The sequence below is a fragment of the Ylistrum balloti genome, unplaced genomic scaffold, assembly GCF_031769215.1.
Source record: "Ylistrum balloti isolate Yb309-2 unplaced genomic scaffold, AGI_CSIRO_Ybal_v1 Utg370186, whole genome shotgun sequence".
Classification (NCBI taxonomy): domain Eukaryota; kingdom Metazoa; phylum Mollusca; class Bivalvia; order Pectinida; family Pectinidae; genus Ylistrum; species Ylistrum balloti.
This window is the reverse complement of record NW_026782169.1, coordinates 1,100,071-1,120,020: the sequence shown is the minus strand read 5'-3', so window position 1 is coordinate 1,120,020 and position 19,950 is coordinate 1,100,071. Positions and strand designations below refer to the sequence as shown.

General features: G+C 33.4%; 1 protein-coding gene across 1 annotated transcript; it reads left to right on the top strand.

The window, feature by feature from the left end:
- The first annotated feature begins 213 nt into the window (after positions 1-213).
- Positions 214-6,462, top strand: LOC132551238 (potassium voltage-gated channel protein egl-36-like). Its single transcript, XM_060215352.1, has 2 exons — positions 214-699; positions 5,539-6,462. The coding sequence occupies exons 1-2, from the start codon at positions 214-216 to the stop codon at positions 6,460-6,462; spliced, it is 1,410 nt and encodes a 469-aa protein (XP_060071335.1).
- The last annotated feature ends 13,488 nt before the right edge of the window (positions 6,463-19,950 follow it).

The window sequence follows — 19,950 nt, the reverse complement described above, 5'->3', positions numbered from 1 at the left end:
TATCGATTTCAAATATAGTTTTCTTCGTCTGTGTGATTTGATTTTGAACATTAATTTCTACGTTTTATGTATATTGATTATATGCCAATCATATTGATTTCCAAGAAAGACAATCTTCCGGCGGGTGGTTACATGTGTTAGTTTATAGCCTTCAGTGAAGAGAGTACACTGAATACAGACTTACAAAGCTTCCTGGTCAGACACCTATCAGACATGGCGGAAGAGGATAATATCACAATCAGCATCAGTGGTACAAAATTTGAGATCTCTAAAGACACCTGGAGTTGCATAGAAAGTAACTTACAAGAAAAGCATGGCACGAAGGAAACATCTCAACTCTACAAAGTTACTAAATCAGGGGACCTTTTCTTTGAAAGACATCCAAACTGTTTTCCTGTAGTGTTGGGATATTTTCAAAACAGAGGACTGCATATGCCTTCTTCTTTGTGTCCCTCGGAATTCAATGACGAGATGGAATTTTGGGGGATCACACCGGATAAGATGGAAAACTGTTGCTATAGTAGATACGTTGGTTTCTTTGACGACCAAAACGTTTTGAAAATATTGGATAACGATCAAACTGCCAGGAAAAATGAAAGAAAAGAAATAGAGGAAAGAACACGAGGGACAGGGTGGAAAGCTGTAGAGGCGAAAGTTTGGAGTGTTTTGGAAGAGCCGTCGTCAAATATCGGAGCAAAGGTATTCTTCTCCTGTAAACCACATATGTTTCGACACAAAAAAAGTGTTTTCTCTCTCACTATCGGTCAATTACTACATTGCCGGGTAAAAATACTTCTTCGATGAAATCGTAATTTACATCAGTAAACCTCAGGAAACATTATATCATTATGCACAATGTCCATCGCTGATGCCGGCGTGCCCATACAGATAGGGCATATATATCATATGTCTCCCTTGACACGGCCTAAGTTTAAACATCCAAGTGAGCATTCTTATCCTTGCTAGAGATATACCCGAGTGTGGTAAACCTCTAGTATTATTTTGGTGTAGTTTTCAGTATAATCTGACTTTGATTGGTATCCCACAGTGTCAAGTAGACTTCTGTCAACTATTGAAAACATGTAACAGCCTCCCACAAAACCCAAGAATTCGAGATAATGCACTCACTTCATTTTATTGCATTAAACGTTGTAACGGTTAACGTAGTAAAAATCTAAAGCTTAGTTTAATAAACTTCTTTTTTTTCAATTCAGCGTTGTAAATTGAATTAAAATACATCATACAGATGTTTCGTCCTTCTAGGACTCATCAGTGATGACTAGGGCCTAAAACTATGTATAGTATAATATGTTAGGGAAGTTTTATGGTCGTAAAATTCTCATTCAGAAATATTTATGTAATTTTGTTGATTTCAAGCTGTGCGAGTTTGATGCCCGTTAGTATGTCTGGTGATTCCGTTGTTTTTTTCTTACTCTCATTTGGAAATGTGATATTACTCACATAAATTGACCAAGATTTACGTGTCGGGTTTTGTCAATGAAGATGACGTACTGTTATCAGGATTCTCCGTTTAAATCTTTGTTTTGTTCATATTTTGCCATACTTTATTGAATTTGAATTTGGATTTGGATTATGTTGAAATGTATTTTCTTGATGTTTCAGTATAGAAAATTGATTAAACGATTCATATATATGATAATTATATATATAATTTGACAAGTCATCGAAATGTTTCTAAAATCCGTCACATAATATTTGTCATAAGGTTGAATTTAAATGCAGCATAGATGAGGATCAATGAAACTATGGTAAAATAGTACAAGGAGAATAAGTTCAGGTGTTCCGTATGAGTAAGCGTCTTCTGCTTCCTCAACGACACTCACCTTGTAAGTATTTTATAACCTTAGCAATTTATCTTGTGATGACCATCAAACTTCAGAAAAATAAAATAAATAGAACAAATAATTTTAAAAAGAAAAAAAATCCACCAATGTTCGTAAAATATTCTATTTTCTATCATAGTGTATTTAACATACAAAAGGAAAGGAATAGCCAGTGAAATTCAGTAGAATCATCTCATACATTGTGCCTAAGATCTTGAATTCAGGTCACGTGTCAAAATCAACAGTAAAGTAGCACAATACTCACATAATAAGGACAGTGACACAAATTGCAAGACATGTTTTCGTAATTCTTTTTTAATATGATTTTCTTGTGTTATATTAAAAAATCCTATTCGAAGATAATGTTGCTTTTAATATTTACATAGTGCGACGTATCGAGATACTGATTACTATTTAAATGTTAATGTCGATAGAAGTCAGTGTCTCCCAAGGGCTTCCATAGATGAAAGTTCATATCCAGGTGGCTGTCTCGCGCTCTCAATTACCATTAAAACTATGATATTGTTAATTTTAATTTGATTTGAAGTAATTTAATATATATATGTATGTTACTTTTGTCTCCTATGTATCATGAAACTTCGCTTAGGGACAACATCAATTGAACAACCTCGTCACTAAGACCATTTTTTTTTCAGTTCAATTTTTACCAGGTATATCTATTTGTTGTGAGACCATTTAGCTGTGTCAAGATGTGAACCTTGCCACACTGATACGATATGACATCGTGTTAAAAGAAGTATCATCAACACACTAGCTTTATAACAGTCAATATGAACAAAAGTGACCATCCCACATGGCCGTAACAGGCGAAGTCCAACTGTTTAGTTATCCTCGCTATTAAGACCGCCCAACATGGCCGTAAGAAAGGTCTGTCTGTTTGGGTATACAGTCTGTCCTATTCAGACCGCCCAACATGGCCGTAAGAAAGGTCTGTCTGTTTGGTTATACAGTCTGTCCTCACTATTCAGACCGCCCAACATGGCCGTAAGGCAGGTCTGTCTGTCTGGTTATACAGTCTGTCCTCACTATTCAGACCGCCCATCACAGCCGTTACAGAGGAAATCAGTCAGTTTGATAATACTCTCTGTTTAGAGCACTTTTCTATTTCAACAAATTAAGTCAAGTTTGCACAGTGCCTCAATAGTTTCATCGTACGTACCTACTGACCGTCTCTCCATCTGAAATTCATTTTAATTTCGCAATTTTTTGAAAAGAAACACATTTTGCGACATCATATGTTTTTATATATACAATGTATATAATATATATACAGAGAAACGTAGAAACATTCTGCTTTCTTTTCCGACACGTTTATTCTTGATGCTACGAACATTTATACTGCAAAATCATTACTTTTCGTGGGGAATTTATTTTCATTAATTAATAAGTCCACGAACTGCTAACATAAGCAGATTTATTGAGTCACATTTTCTCACGATTTCAGATACACGAAATAAAGACTATTTTGAAACGCAAGGAATTTAGAGTTCAGTTAAAACCTGATTTCATAGTATTTTGTAGTGTTAAAATAGTTGGTGCACTGAAAACGACAATAGTTTTTTTTTATTTTTCCAGAAAACATTTCTTATCTGAAAAACTGTTGAAAAATGTTCAAGATTGTTAATTTGTTGGCAAAATTCCATTGTTTCTGAAAGAGATTCTTTAAAGAATATCAAAGCCATCAAAACTTGTGTTATCTTTTTTTTATAACCAGTTTCATAATCGGTTAATCATAGACATTACACGACTGGAACATAGACAGGAGTAATACTTATTAAGAAGGAACATTTCTCTTTAACTTTGAAGGTGTAATTAGCATTGAATGTTATTATAGATTTTACGATGATCAAAGGTTCAGAAAATGATCAGACGCAAAGGAGCAACAACACGATATTGGAATATTGACTCTCAAAAGAGATAATTAGTAGCCTGCTCGTAACCTGTACATTACAAATACATTAAAAACTGATCACAAAAATTCCAGAAAAAAAATGAACTAAAAAATTAAAGAAAGTGATAATGATGTAACGACGCAAACCGGGTTCACTACGAGATGTTAGGGCATTGTAGATTTGCTATTTTTAATCGTGAAAAGTATAAATCGTCTTTGACACGTGCGTTGTTGCAATAAATTAAACGCCTTTGTATGAGAATTGTATATCACTACATACTGTTAGAAGCCCTTCATTTAATGCCTTCCCAAACCCACTGGTAGCCAATCATATCTGTCTTTTTAACCATTGATGACGTAGAAGCTTTGCCCACTTTTAAGTAAAGTAAATTTGGGCCCGGATGTACATGAAATAGCGTTAAATTTTTCACAGTGTGAATTATTTGTGAGAATTCATCACGTCTTTGTATGAGTGGCAAATATAATAGAGACAGATAAACCAGTTGACAGCGTGAAGAAGCTTCGGAGTTTCCCATCGACGGCAGAAACGGTGCAACATGAACTTCCCAGCGCGCGCTTATTTCAAAATAGGAGTTATCTGATGCATGAAAATACGAAACCTATTTAATTACGGGTCTACTTCACCTCCCCGTCTAGATTTCAACTTTTCTTTCGATCACTTTGGATTTTCCTTGGTCACCTCCTAGGCTTCAAAACTTAGGCCTCATTGACGATTCCAAAGAAGAACGAAACAGCTGTATGATGTAGCATCACTGACGAGTCCTACAAGGACGAAACAGCTGTATGATGCATTGTTTGGTTCTATTGTATCTAACTTTAATTATCAAAAGGTGTTATTCACTTGTGTGTCTTTTGTACAATCTTTATAATCCTTTATAGAATTTCTGGTAAAGGTAGGGTACAATACCACGTGACAGTGGACTGAAGGTTAGGACTTGATCGGGTGGATTGAGAAGTTAATCTTTCTTCTTTCATATTTCATGAGACTCTGAAATTACTGGCACATATTCAGGCTTCGATCAATACGATGCCGGATTAAGTCATACATTTCTATGGTAACGCGTTGTCGATTTCTGAGTATACCGGTGATTGGATCATGAACATGATCCAATCAAAACATGCGTTTTATCACCATCATCTAATAACATTTGATCATCCTATAGTGTTTTGAAATTTGCAGCGCGAATAGCATTACCATGATGGTCGCAAATTATGCACCGGATTTGTTTAGAAGACATCAGTCCTCCTCCCCCTCCCCCTGCTCCCCATGCCTGCAAGGTATGCGTCACATTAGTCGCCTCTTCAGACATACATAGAGATACTCTAACAATATTTTCTCCGTCTGCACGGGTACCAGTCACGTTATAGACATGAAAACCTTGTTTTGAGTCAAAACTCTTTACCACAAGTTACAAGAAAGGATGGCTATATTTAGTATATGTACTGATGAAACTAAATATTACAATGACATGTTATCGCACATGTTTTCACTTATATGAAGAACAGAATGTAGAAAGTTTGTGAATTTATGTATATATTGAATATTCCTTATAATATATTTATCCTACCATATATTCTAATATTCATTTTCATAAATAGCTATCCTATTTTGCATATTGTAATCCCAACAATTTAAAGTTTATAAAACAGACGAAGAGGAAAATCGGAAACATTACAGTATTTTTCACATTGCTGTTGTTTTTGTTCAGTCATTTACAGTGAACAAATATGTGTCATACTTTTTTTGGTTTTATTTTGCAGATCTACTTTTATGTCAGCGCGGCTTTTGTCATCGTCTCCATATCGGCTCTTGTGTCTGGAACACACAAGACGTTCAAACGATCTCTGAATCTGGAGGAGTGGCAGGAATTTTTCGGTGATGAATTCGACACGTACAAGGCATACTTTGATGGAAGTGACCTTTCCAACACGACAATGCCCCCGCTTCCAAAGACGGCAACACATCTTGATTTTCTGGTGTATATAGAATACATAACAGTCACGTTTTTCACAATTGAAATCGTCATGAGGATGGTCTTTTGCCCTTTCAAGAAGAAGTTTTTCATTTCTTTCCTGAACCTGGTGGATATATTTGCCCTACTCGTGATGTACTCGAAATATGTTGTCAATGCGATCAATCCCAAAGACAAATACCAAGCATCAGTATTTGATATTGTCCATTGCCTGCAAATCGTCCGAGTCTTTCGTCTCTTCCGGCTCGTCAAGAACTACATCGGATTCCGGGTGCTGTTGTATTCCGTTAAAGCTAGTGCCATTGAAGTGATGCTTATGTCAATGTTTCTGGTGGTCGCCATGCTTATGTTCGGTGCTTTTGCCTTCTTTTCGGGAGACACCGTTTTCGAAAGTATCCCGGATGCTTTCTGGTGGGCGATAGTAACCATGACTACGGTCGGTTATGGCGATGTTTATCCGACTATTGGACTGTCCAAACTTGTTGGAGCCGTCTGTGCTGTCACTGGAGTTTGCCTTCTTGCAGTCATTATCCCTATATTTGTAAATAACTTTCTCTTGTTCTATGCATATTCAAAAGTTTGGGGGTCATCCATTAATGAAAACGAAAATGAAAAGAAGAAAAGCACTTCCAGCGTTTCCCCAATCCAGGTCAAGGAGAAATCATCGTCATCACTGCCTTCAAAAAGTAAAAACACTGATGAGAATATTTGAAGGCAGCCAGGCCTTATTTATTTATCTATTTATTTATTTACAACTTTTTTTTTCTTTTTCTTTCTTTATTTTCTTTTATTTTCTTCAAATTCTCAAAAATATTATTGTGAAAATATTCCAGAATAATTCAAGCTGTGTCAATAAATAAATAAATAAATAAATAAATAAATAAATAAAAAGGAAAAATCATTGGCTGGCATCTTCAATAACAACACAACACATTTTTGGAGTTGACGCGTTTTACGCCATGTGCAGGAAAGTCTTATCAATCGGGAAAAAACTGGCTGTTTGACAACACTTGGCTGTGACATGGGATACGATGAAGACATGATTTGAACCTAGTTTGATAAGTAATGTTCCCTGGCAGAAGATTGAAGACAGACGATGACAAGAATTAAATCTTCAATAGCAGATTTGTCTTAAGTACGTATGAGTATATTTCCAGCACCTATATGGAATATATATTCCATATACTGTAAATACCTTTTTAAATTTTATTTACTATCATCAATATTAATGTATTGTGAGAGTTTTCGATGTATAAACATCAAAACATGATATTTTTTGGAAAATGAGTTCTTAATTGTTGCTCTAGACACATCAATTACCCTACATGATTACCTGCAATGGTTACCAACAGACAACTACAATGTCCCATTCTTTTCTTTGACATTTTCGCCCTCTCTTCCAATATCTATTTTAGTATATACAATATTTTGAAAGTCACTATGTACAATGTATATACTTCTCCACATTATGAAGTTTTAAAAATTATTTGTTTTGCATGGATTTCTTATTATCTAATGTCGCTGTTCCAGTAATATCACATTGTCTTTTAGTATATAAACCAATTTTTAAAAGGCGATTATATCAAGCAATTAGCTACATAAATTTGGATAACATCCATTCAATCAAGACAGTAATTTCAATTTTTATAAACTAGCCTTTTAACCAATCATTTAAGATTTTACATCAATACCGTTTTTCTTTGAAACAAAGTAACTACAAGTGTTGAATATTTAACGGAAATTGGCATAATATATTAAAAACACACAAATTAATAGATGATAATACAAACAATTGAAATTGGCGAGATCATAATTCTTATTTCTTTCCCCTGTCATATGTCCTTTGTATAAGTAACATATCCTTTTGCGTAAAATGCATTTTTATTTCAATAATTGTTCAGATAAAAGAAAAATTATTTGCTTGCAGCAAGTAGGGTTTTAACTTTGTTTCGTAACATTAACATTTTCAGTGTTGATTCTAAACAGTATGTTTTAATTCTTATCAAACCTTTTGCAAATAAAGTTTATGTTGAAGGTACCCGTGTTAAACATATCCTCATTCCATTTCCTTGCATTCAACTTTATGAATGTTTAATGAGAAAACAAATGACGTCAACAGTATCTATAATTGTTTGGTTCCGCTACATTTACTCGTGTTTTATTCGTGATGTTAACTAGGGTCATCTTTCAGTCTGTAAATTATTTATGAAGTATGATATATCGTACATATCAACGAAAATATAAACTATCTAATACATAGTTCTACATAGCATTGGTTTCATATAGCATGATTTATATTTCATTTTTCTTTAACACGTGGTCTATTTTATCGTATATAAACGCTTTCCGCGTCGGTGAAGCAGAATACGTTTACTCTCCCGGAACGTTTTATCTTCTCCTTGTACCTTTCCAAGAAATATTGTGTAAATCTTTCTTTTGTTTATATTTGGCAATAATTTTATTGTGTCGCCAGCAGAGCTGGCGGACACTTAGGGATCACTTTGTTCCGTCGTCACGCGTCGTCGGCGTCGTCCGTATGAAAGTTTCCCGAATTTTTTTCGGTAATGCTTTGAGTTATCAAAATGAAATTTGGCATATGGCTTTTTGTTGCAGGGGTACATATTAAGTTCGATTCCTGGCTGTCTGTGACTCTTCTTGGCTGAGTTATGCCCCTTTGAACTTAGACAATTCTCTGGGAATATTGTTTTCTTGACTTTCTTTGGTTATGCTTTGAGTTATAGAAATGACATTTGCTATATGCTATCTGTGACCCTTCTTGGCTGAGTTGTGCCCCTTTGAACTTGGACAATTTCTCAGGAATATTGCTTTGCGCAGTTTTCCCCTTATGCTTCAAGTTATAGAAATGAAATTTGGTATTACAACTTTATGGTTGTATGGTTGTTTCTGGGTGACCGTGACACTTTATGCAAGCGACATATATAGTTCCGAGGAAGTTTGGATTATGATTATGTTGATATGTTGGTATTATCGGGGCTACTAAACGTTAGGACTGTGCGGCCTTGACCGTGACCTTTGGCCTATATTAACTTGCCCATAACTATTGCACCATGGGAGATAGGGTTTTCATATTTGGCATGTGTGTTCCTTGTGTAAAGACCTTTGACCTTGCGTGGTTTGTATCCGATATCACTGTTTCGTATAACCGAAAAGAAATATAATCCTGTGGAATCGAAGCATTTGGAGATATTGTACAATTTTGACAAAATTGTACTGAGAAATATAATATTCTATTACTCGTCTATGTTCAAGATCTTAATTTCGATCTCAGATAAGATTGTATCTCAGAATTTCAACTCTGATCTGACATGAATAGACCTGAACACACAGATAACAGCAAATTATTGCATCAACATATCTTTGTTTATGTAAAATATTACTTTATCATTACATTCCTTTTTATATACATAATGATATATTATATTGTTTGGTCTTGAAATGCGTATAGTAGTCTGTTAGCATATCCTTGTGATAATGAAATATTTTTGTAATCATCATATATATTTGCATAAATGCATTTATGTCATCTTCACAATTACTTGTTATAGTGGTACTTGTCATTTAGATAAGTAAGGTATTCTACTGGTCGTTATGTCTATGTTATCATTGTATTTGTTTTCTTGAAAATCTACATGTTATCGTAAGAGTATGATATACGACATTTCAATTGAATTAGCTAAACTATTGTTATATATCATTTCTTTGTTATCACGATATGAGTCAGTTTGTTATTATACAAATGTTTTCGACACATGTTTACAAAACTAGCCTTCTATAAGTATGAACCATTTTTTTTTTCTTTTTTTTTGACATAAGTGTAATTTGACCTATCATTATGATATTACAACACATCACGTCATATAGATATTAATTTCACTTAAGAATGAGACAAAAATAAATATTTCGCCAATTCAAATTTTACACAAATACATACGAACGGGTAAAAGTATATTTGTCAATTGACAAACAGAATTTTATATTCGTTTCCATTTCATTAGTGATTTTTGAAACCCCTTGGAAAGCAAAAAATTCTAAGACTCGTTGCATATATTTGATATGAATGAAAACTCATAATTGTTCTGTATGTTTGATTTATTATTGCTTTGCGTCCTATTAACAGTCAGGTTCATTTAAGGACGTGCCAGCTTTGGTTGGTGGAGGAATGCCAGAGTTCCGCGCAGGTCTCGAACCCAATGCCCAGAGTTTCAGAGCTAGTATTGAAGACAATCAGACACCTTAATCACTTTGTCACCGCGGCCCCACCTGTATTTTACATTTTGTGTTTTATTGTAGTGTTTTATGTGACGTTCCTATAAAGTGAAATCTACGCAAATCTTTTTGTATTGTTTTTTAAATTTGCTTGAAATTCAACTACTTTTTAAGAATAAAACTGCAAATGGCCTGCACACTTTAAAATATTTTTATTTGTCCTGTGTTTTCATTTTTAAATAAAGTTGTTTTCATGATGTAACACTTATTTTGTTTATTTGTATATAGGTATACCAGAATATTGTAAACAACGTAAGGTAACGTCCATCAATAATGCCTGATTAGTTAGTTTTTTTTTATATGACAGCAAGTTCTATTGTTATTAGTTATTCAAATTCTTGAAAAATCCATAATTATCTGAAAACACAAGAGGTAAACGTATCATGTGCAGAAAAAAGCATCTTACTTCTATTCACTTGCGTGTGTTTTTGTACAATCTACGAGATTGCACGTGGTACACACTACTAGTTGACTTCAGATTATCACTGTAGATATTCTTCGGTCGCCTCCTGGGCTTCATAATTCATAAGGACGTGCCCTGGAAGGAAGAAACAGCTCTGCGATATAGTTTACTTAATTGTTTGGCTCCACTTATTTAACATCCCAAAATTGTATGAAAATGCAAGCAATTATCGACCTGCCGAAATCTACACCGCTGCTCTCGCTTACATGTACATTTCCTTTCTCGCGAGACTAAATTCAAATATTAAGAACTCGGATCCGGAGAATCCGTAATTAGATATTTTACATGGAATGTTTTTAGAAAAATAGATAGACAGTATTTAGTTTAGATATTATCGAAATTATTTCATTAAATACATGTACGAAATGTTCAGAATAACTGGGATATTATTTCATACATATAAACAGATAAAATGTACAAAATTATGGTGGGGACTGTTACACTTTTCATCGTTGTGTCTTTTGTAAAAACGATATTTAAAAAGGGAAAAATTTGAACCATTCATTTTAAAGAAAATAACAACTTTGACTTTCTGATTAGATTTCAGTTAAACGATAGAAGTGAATCGCTACGCAGGTGTGCAAGACAAGGATTAGACCATATTCGTAGTGGGTCTAATGACCACAGCACACTGTTACTGTCTGTCTTTATTGTCTTGTTTATACAAAGCATGGAAATATAACTGAAACGTAAATCCTAATCAATTATCTACGAATAAAGCAAAGAAGAAATTCGTATAAAACTGTTGTCGATGTTAATTGCATACATTTGCGTTCATTTGGGTTTAAACGACGTTTAAGGACATCTAGGTCAAATATCAGATCATTAGTAAAGGGCAAGAACATTGCTGTGTCGTAATACTGGAACTGGCGGATAATCCGAGAATCGAGAAGTGATGTTCCAGTTATCACTCGAGGCTTGGGCAAGCTCCTTCCAGTTTGACAACTGATTTATCTCACGCGTCTCAAACGTGCTGAAATGGTGATAAATCTGATGATTTCCATGGCAATTGTAACAGTTCTGCTGGTACATCAAGCGTGCATTATCGCGTTATCCAGCAGTAAATGTCTTTGGCGCCATAGCGTCAAAGAATGGAACGATTGGCCTTAAAAATTTATATCAAATGTCGGTGAAAATACCAAAACGGTGTTAATTATACATGTTCTTTTATCTTTTCATTTTTTGTAAATTCTCATGATACAATGCAAAAAGATTTTGTCATTTATTTATTAACAGTATAATGTCCCTGCAGAAATCTTCAAAATACACTTTGAATGCAATTTATTGTGTATATTGTTGCTAGCCATTAATACAACATAACCATTATTTGTCAGGATAGGCGTAAACTATATATAATATATATTCCATTAGCCTCTCTCCTCACATGACAAAGTGCGTGTGGGATTAAGTAGTTCTTCAGTGTTTTTGTTCCAATTATTTTATATCAGTAACACTATCTGAATTACAAATCATAAAACTTTTCACAGGAAATGCTCCCATTAGCAATGAAAAGATCGGGCGGAAACCCAATGACACGAAAACATTGCAAAAAAAGGTTTCAATCTTGCCGATTTTGGCCCCCACCCAACAACCTAAGAGGGTCTGACAGGATCAACATGTGTACACAATCGTTATAATCAACAAATCTCGCTCAAAATGTTTCTTTCTATATAAAGTAAGTAATTAGTTCCCTCCCTGCCAGGGGGAAAGCGAAACTTTGTGGTAATGAAATTCACAATTTTGATGTAGCACCTGAGCATTTCAACTCTGATCTGACATAAATAGACCTGAACACACAGATAACAGCAAATTATTACATCAACATATCTTTGTTTATGTAAAATATTACTTTATCATTACATTCCTTTTTATATACATATTGATATATTATATTGTTGCGTATAGTAGTCTGTTAGCATATCCTTGTGATAATGAAATATTTTTGTAATCATCATATATATTTGCATAAATGCATTTATGTCATCTTCACAATTACTTGTTATAGTGGTACTTGTCATTTAGACAAGTAATGTATTCTACTGGTCGTTATGTCTATGTTATAATTGTATTTGTTTTCTTGAAAATCTACATGTTATCGTAAGGGTATGATATACGACATTTTAATTGAATTAGCTAAACTATTGTTATATATCATTTCTTTGTTATCACGATATGAGTCAGTTTGTTATTATACAAATGTTTTCGACACATGTTTACAAAACTAGCCTTCTATAAGTATGAACCATTTTTTTTTTTTTTTTTACATAAGTGTAATTTGACCTATCATTATGATATTACAACACATCACGTCATATAAATATTAATTTCACTTAAGAATGAGACAAAAATAAATATTTCGCCAATTTAAATTTTACACAAATACATACGAACGGGTAAAAGTATATTTGTCAATTGATAAGCAGAATTTTATATTCGTTTCCATTTCATTAGTGATTTTTGAAACCCCTTGGAAAGCAAAAAATTCTAAGACTCGTTGCATATATTTGATATGAATGAAAACTCATAATTGTTCTGTATGTTTGATTTATTATTGCTTTGCGTCCTATTAACAGTCAGGTTCATTTAAGGACGTGCCAGCTTTGGTTGGTGGAGGAATGCAGCGTAGGTCTCGAACCCAATGCCCAGAGTTTCAGAGCTAGTAATGAAGACAATCAGACACCTTAATCACTTTGTCACCGCGGCCCCACCTGTATTTTACATTCTGTGTTTTATTGTAGTGTTTTATGTGACGTTCCTATAAAGTGAAATCTACACAAATCTTTTTGTATTGTTTTTTAAATTTGCTTGAAATTCAACTACTTTTTAAGAATAAAACTACAAATGGCCTGCACACTTTAAAATATTTTTATTTGTCCTGTGTTTTCATTTTTAAATAAAGTTGTTTTCATGATGTAACACTTATTTTGTTTATTTGTATATAGGTATACCAGAATATTGTAAACAACGTAAGGTAACGTCCATCAATAATGCCTGATTAGTTAGTTTTTTTATATATGACAGCAAGTTCTATTGTTATTAGTTATTCAAATTCTTGAAAAATCCATAATTATCTGAAAACACAAGAGGCAAACGTATCATGTGCAGAAAAAAGCGTCTTACTTCTATTCACTTGCGTGTGTTTTTGTACAATCTACGAGATTGCACGTGGTACACACTACTAGTTGACTTCAGATTATCACTGTAGATATTCTTCGGTCGCCTCCTGGGCTTCATAATTCATAAGGACGTGCCCTGGAAGGAAGAAACAGCTCTGCGATATAGTTTACTTAATTGTTTGGCTCCACTTATCTAACATCCCAAAATTGTATGAAAATGCAAGCAATTATCGACCTGCCGAAATCTACACCGCTGCTCTCGCTTACATGTACGTTTCCTTTCTCGCGAGACTAAATTCAAATATTAAGAACTCGGATCCGGAGAATCCGTAATTAGATATTTTACATGGAATGTTTTTAGAAAAATAGATAGACAGTATTTAGTTTAGATATTATCGAAATTATTTCATTAAATACATGTACGAAATGTTCAGAATAACTGGGATATTATTTCATACATATAAACAGATAAAATGTACAAAATTATGGTGGGGACTGTTACACTTTTCATCGTTGTGTCTTTTGTAAAAACGATATTTAAAAAGGGAAAAATTTGAACTATTCATTTTAAAGAAAATAACAACTTTGACTTTCTGATTAGATTTCAGTTAAACGATAGAAGTGAATCGCTACGCAGGTGCGCAAGACAAGGATTAGACCATATTCGTAGTGGGTCTAATGACCACAGCACACTGTTACTGTCTGTCTTTATTGTCTTGTTTATACAAAGCAAAGGAAATATGATTGAAACGTAAATCCTAATCAATTATCTACGAATAAAGCAGAGAAGCAATTCGTATAAAACTGTTGTCGATGTTAATTGCATACATTTGCGTTCATTTGGGTTTAAACGACGTTTAAGGACATCTAGGTCAAATATCAGATCATTAGTAAAGGGCAAGAACATTGCTGTGTCGTAATACTGGAACTGGCGGATAATCCGAGAATCGAGAAGTGATGTTCCAGTTATCACTCGAGGCTTGGGCAAGCTCCTTCCAGTTTGACAACTGATTTATCTCACGCGTCTCAAACGTGCTGAAATGGTGATCAATATGATGATTTCCATGGCAAATGTAACAGTTCTGCTGGTACATCAAGCGTGCATTATCGCGTTATCCAGCAGTAAATGTCGTTGGCGCCATAGCGTCAAAGAATGGAACGATTGGCCTTAAAAATTTATATCAAATGTCGGTGAAAATACCAAAACGGTGTTAATTATACATGTTCTTTTATCTTTTCATTTTTTGTAAATTCTCATGATACAATGCAAAAAGATTTTGTCATTTATTTATTAATAGTATAATGTCCCTGCAGAAATCTTCAAAATACACTTTGAATGCAATTTATTTGGTATATTGTTGCTAGACATTAATACAACATAACCATTATTTGTCAGGATAGGCGTAAACTATATATAATATATATTCCATTAGCCTCTCTCCTCACATGACAAAGTGCGTGTGGGATTAAGTAGTTCTTCAGTGTTTTTGTTCCAATTATTTTATATCAGTAACACTATCTGAATTACAAATCATAAAACTTTTCACAGGAAATGCTCCCATTAGCAATGAAAAGATCGGGCGGAAACCAAATGACACGAAAACATTGCAAAAAAAGTTTCAATCTTGCCGATTTTGGCCCCCACCCAACAACCTAAGAGGGTCTGACAGGATCAACATGTGTACACAATCGTTATAATCAACAAATCTCGCTCAAAATGTTTCTTTCTATATAAAGTAAGTAATTAGTTCCCTCCCTGCCAGGGGGAAAGCGAAACTTTGTGGTAATGAAATTCACAATTTTGATGTAGCACTTGAGCATCCTTCCATCCATGAAAAACACGGAAAACATTTGATGTTTTTACTTTTTTTCTCTCCATTGTTTTTTTCAATCTATGTTTTCAATTTTCTTTTTATTTATTTCTTTTCAATTTTTTGTTTTGAAATTTGAGTAAATTGGACACCTTCGGCCCCAATATAATTCAAAATTTTGGCAATTAAGGCTTACGCATGAGTTGATTGCAATCGGTTCATGGGTTTTCAAGAAGAAGTCGAGAATGTAAATTGTTTACGATGGATGACGTAATAGGTCAACATGAAACTTTGTCTCATATGACCATTAACATCGTTAAAAAAATAATAAATCTGCAATCATTTATTTCTTCTTTGGGGTTTCACATAAAGGGGTTTAAATACTGAACAGCATATATGTATGTCATTGTTCTTTAATAAAATATCGATATTATGGTTTTATGGTGTAACAGAGTGGATGCGTTGTACAATATTTCCATAAGTAATCGTTTTATAACACGAAAAGTTGTGACTTCAGAGTTGTACTGAATACCTAGATTATACAATACAGTGTAAGGTCGTCGATGCTGAAATTCCTTTTCCAACAAGACATTGTATATGTCTGTCAACTGTGACACGTAAATATCATATATTGGGGAAGCAGAGACGTTGCTATTTTTAAGTATAAAATTCAACATAGGAAAATGAAATCATAAAATTTATTATACAATATATCTATTGCTAACACAATGGGTTAGGTTTAAGTTATTGCAACTTATCAATGCCTTCTCCAAATACATTTGTTTTAATGACATTACAATACTTACAATACAATTATACAGTTATTGTTACAATATTTACATCAACATCAAGACCAACACGAAAGAAGTCGGTAAAGTAAAACACTTTATCTGTTTGGATTGTGTGGTGACTATAAAAATATTTTACATAAATCATGAAAATTAATCAAAGAAAATTATGTAAACATGTATAAGGGTATCAATAAATTATTTATAGTTCATTCTTGGAATTAGGTCACTGGCAAGATTTGCTCAATATTTACATCAAATATCGATATAACTTGAGATAATGCCTGGACAGAACGCAAAACCCACAAAATCCTGGTGGGGCGTGTCGACAAATACCATTTCACGCAACTTGTACAAGTGTGTACGTTGTATAGAAATTCTGAAGAAATCATTGCTAGCAGTTATGTCTTACTTACGATTGGGTAATTCATGGATATCCATACATAGTAAAAATAACCAACATAATCATTATATGTTACAAATTCTACAGTACATACACCTTAACGTTATATTTCATCATGTATCAATTATCTGATAGGAATTGAAAAATCAGGAGATGTAATTAAAATTACTTTAAGTCGTCATCAAATAAAATCCATCACTTCTATAAATACAATCTCATTGCGAAAATCATTTAATAATGCACATATCAACATTATAGAATACAAATGGATTTCATCACGTTTACAATTGGAAATCACTTGTCATGTTTCCTGATGGATTCGATTTGACCTCTCAAATGCTTGTAAAAGCTACTTATTGTTTCTATTGCTGCTTGGAAACAGAAATACACCATCAATCATTATTTGCCCGGATATATGTAGGAAATCTTTTGTAAGTCATTCCTACAGTTAGTTAATAATTAAAACACCCTTCTTTGTTAATACATATCCGCATTTAAATGTTTCATTATCTGATCTTTGCCCTTCATATACTGATATGAATGTTCTTTTCTGAGCTATAATGTATGATGTTTGAGATATCTACAACAATAATTGAATAGAAACAAGTTATATCATTTATATTTATATATACATGGGGGTTGGGGGGTTGGGGGGGGGGGTTGTTTCAAAATTCGGTTCTGAATTCGTATACCAATATTGCAGCCAATAGTTTATCAGACAGGATTAAAGCAATAGAAAATAGATAAACACATCCCAGCTGAGCGCTCCAAGAGGAATCGAGCCCAGATCTCCAGTGCGATAATCCACTGCTCTACCGACTGAGTCAAGAATCATGAGTATGTTTTTTTTTCTCTTATACCAGCCACACTTTCTGACCCGCGTCTGTTGCATAATGATATAAGTAATAGTATATATATATAAATACACGAAACAACTTTATAGCGTTGATATTTACATCCTGAAGCAAAATTACAAACAAAACAAATTAGTTTGTTGCATGAAACTTCGCTAATATTGCACAGGATAACAATCATTTTCTTGCTACGGACGTTTGTTTTGAAGGATACTGTCAAACATTTACAAAGGACACGATTGAATTGCACTTTTTATACAAATTTACAATTATATATTACAGTAGAACTAAATAATGAATCAAAATGCAACACACAGCTATTTTGTCCTTGTAGCATTCGTCTGGGATGTTAAAGATCTTGAAGCTGATGGTCGGTTTAAGTGGGTTAGGTGTGGTGGAAGAAAGCCGTAGTGAAAATATAGATTTACATGTGATTATTCTTCACCGTGCCACTTTCAGATTGAATACAATCATGGCATGCAGTTAACGTCAAACCTCGGGGCTTATAGCCTACCAGCAGTGTTTCTCCACTACCCTCTGTCTCTAAGACTGTACAAAAGACACAAAAATTTCCGAATGTTCAAATCATCATATAATTTCTTAGGAATTCTAGGTATTCTTGTATATTCTGAAGTGATCCACTATCATTTATATCGAAAATAGTTTACAATATTTCTTTTGTACACCATCTTTTCAACTTTTTAACCCATACGCTGGTTATATTGGTGCGGAAATGGTTCGTTGATTCTTGGAATTAAACAAAAATAAATAATAGATAAGCAATTAAAATCTGGAACGAACAATTGGCGTCGTATTGATGCAATTTAGCAATCAAACTAATTCATTTTATCTTACTTAACCATAAAAGTGTAAAACGCTCTCAAAAGATGTGTTACATTAGCAAAACTTTCAATAATTATCTCCCATCGGCAAAATTGTCTTTTATATTTAATATCAAACTCCGAAACAAAAAAAAGACTGAAGTCAATTTAAGTCTTTTGTAAAACTTTGTTATCACTAGATACTATTCACCCAAACTAATCCTCTCTATTTATTTATTTATTTATTTATTTGTTTTATTGTTTGTTTTTCATTCTGTTCTATTTTATTTTTACATTTTACCCACGAACATGGGTAAAAAATATTCACTGAAACTTTCACCTTGTCCTCATGAACACATATTTCGAAACACTTATCCAAAATCATACAACATCATGCCGGTGGACACAGATTCCCAATACTATTATCAACCCAAATCAATCATGCATCATTTACACTTACACTTTATCCTTAGGTATAGAATTAGGGTTGAGAATGTCGGCAATACCTCGGTCTTGACCCGAATTCAATACTTTCGGGTAGATGCTCCCTAAACGAGCCATCTACATAGGATTGATTCTGTAAAAAGACAAGCTTTGCTGGAAGAGATTCATTGCTGTCTACAAAATTTCATATTATTTTGTATGTACGTCAACATAAATAATCTAAAGATCCGTCTATAAGAGATGGGACAAATAACACAATGGGTTAGGTATAAGTTATTGCAACTTATCAATGCCTTCTCCAAATACATTTTTTGAAATACAATACAAATATACAGTTATTGTTACAATATTTATATCAACATCAAGACCAACACGAAAGAAGTCGGTACAGTGAAACACTTTATCTGTTTGGATTGTGTGGTGACTATAAAAATATTTTACATAAATCATGAAAATTAATCAAAGAAAATTATATAAACATGTATAAGGGTGTCAATAAATTATTTATAGTTCATTCTTGGAATTAGGTCACTGGCAAGATTTGCTCAATATTTACATCAAATATCGATATAACTTGAGATAATGCCTGGACAGAACGCAAAACCCACAAAATCCTGGTGGGGCGTGTCGACAAATACCATTTCACGCAACTTGTACAAGTGTGTACGTTGTATAGAAATTCTGAAGAAATCATTGCTAGCAGTTATGTCTTACTTACGATTGGGTAATTCATGGATATCCATACATAGTGAAAATAACCAACATAATCATTATATGTTACAAATTCTACAGTACATACACCTTAACGTTATATTTCATCATGTATCAATTATCTGATAGGAATTGAAAATCAGGAGATGTAATTAAAATTACTTTAAGTCGTCATCAAATCAAATCCATCACTCCTATAAATACAATCTCATTGCGAAAATCATTTAATAATGCACATATCAACATTATAGAATACAAATGGATTTCATCACGTTTACAATTGGAAATCACTTGTCATGTTTCCTGATGGAATCGATTTGACCTCTCAAATGCCTTTAAAAGCTAATTATTGTTTCTATTGCTGCTTGGTAACAGAAATACACCATCAATCAATATTTGCCCGGATATACGTGGGAAATCTTTTGTAAGTCATTCCTTCAGTTAGTTAATAATTAAAACACCCTTCTTTGTTAATACATATCCGCATTTAAATGTTTTATTA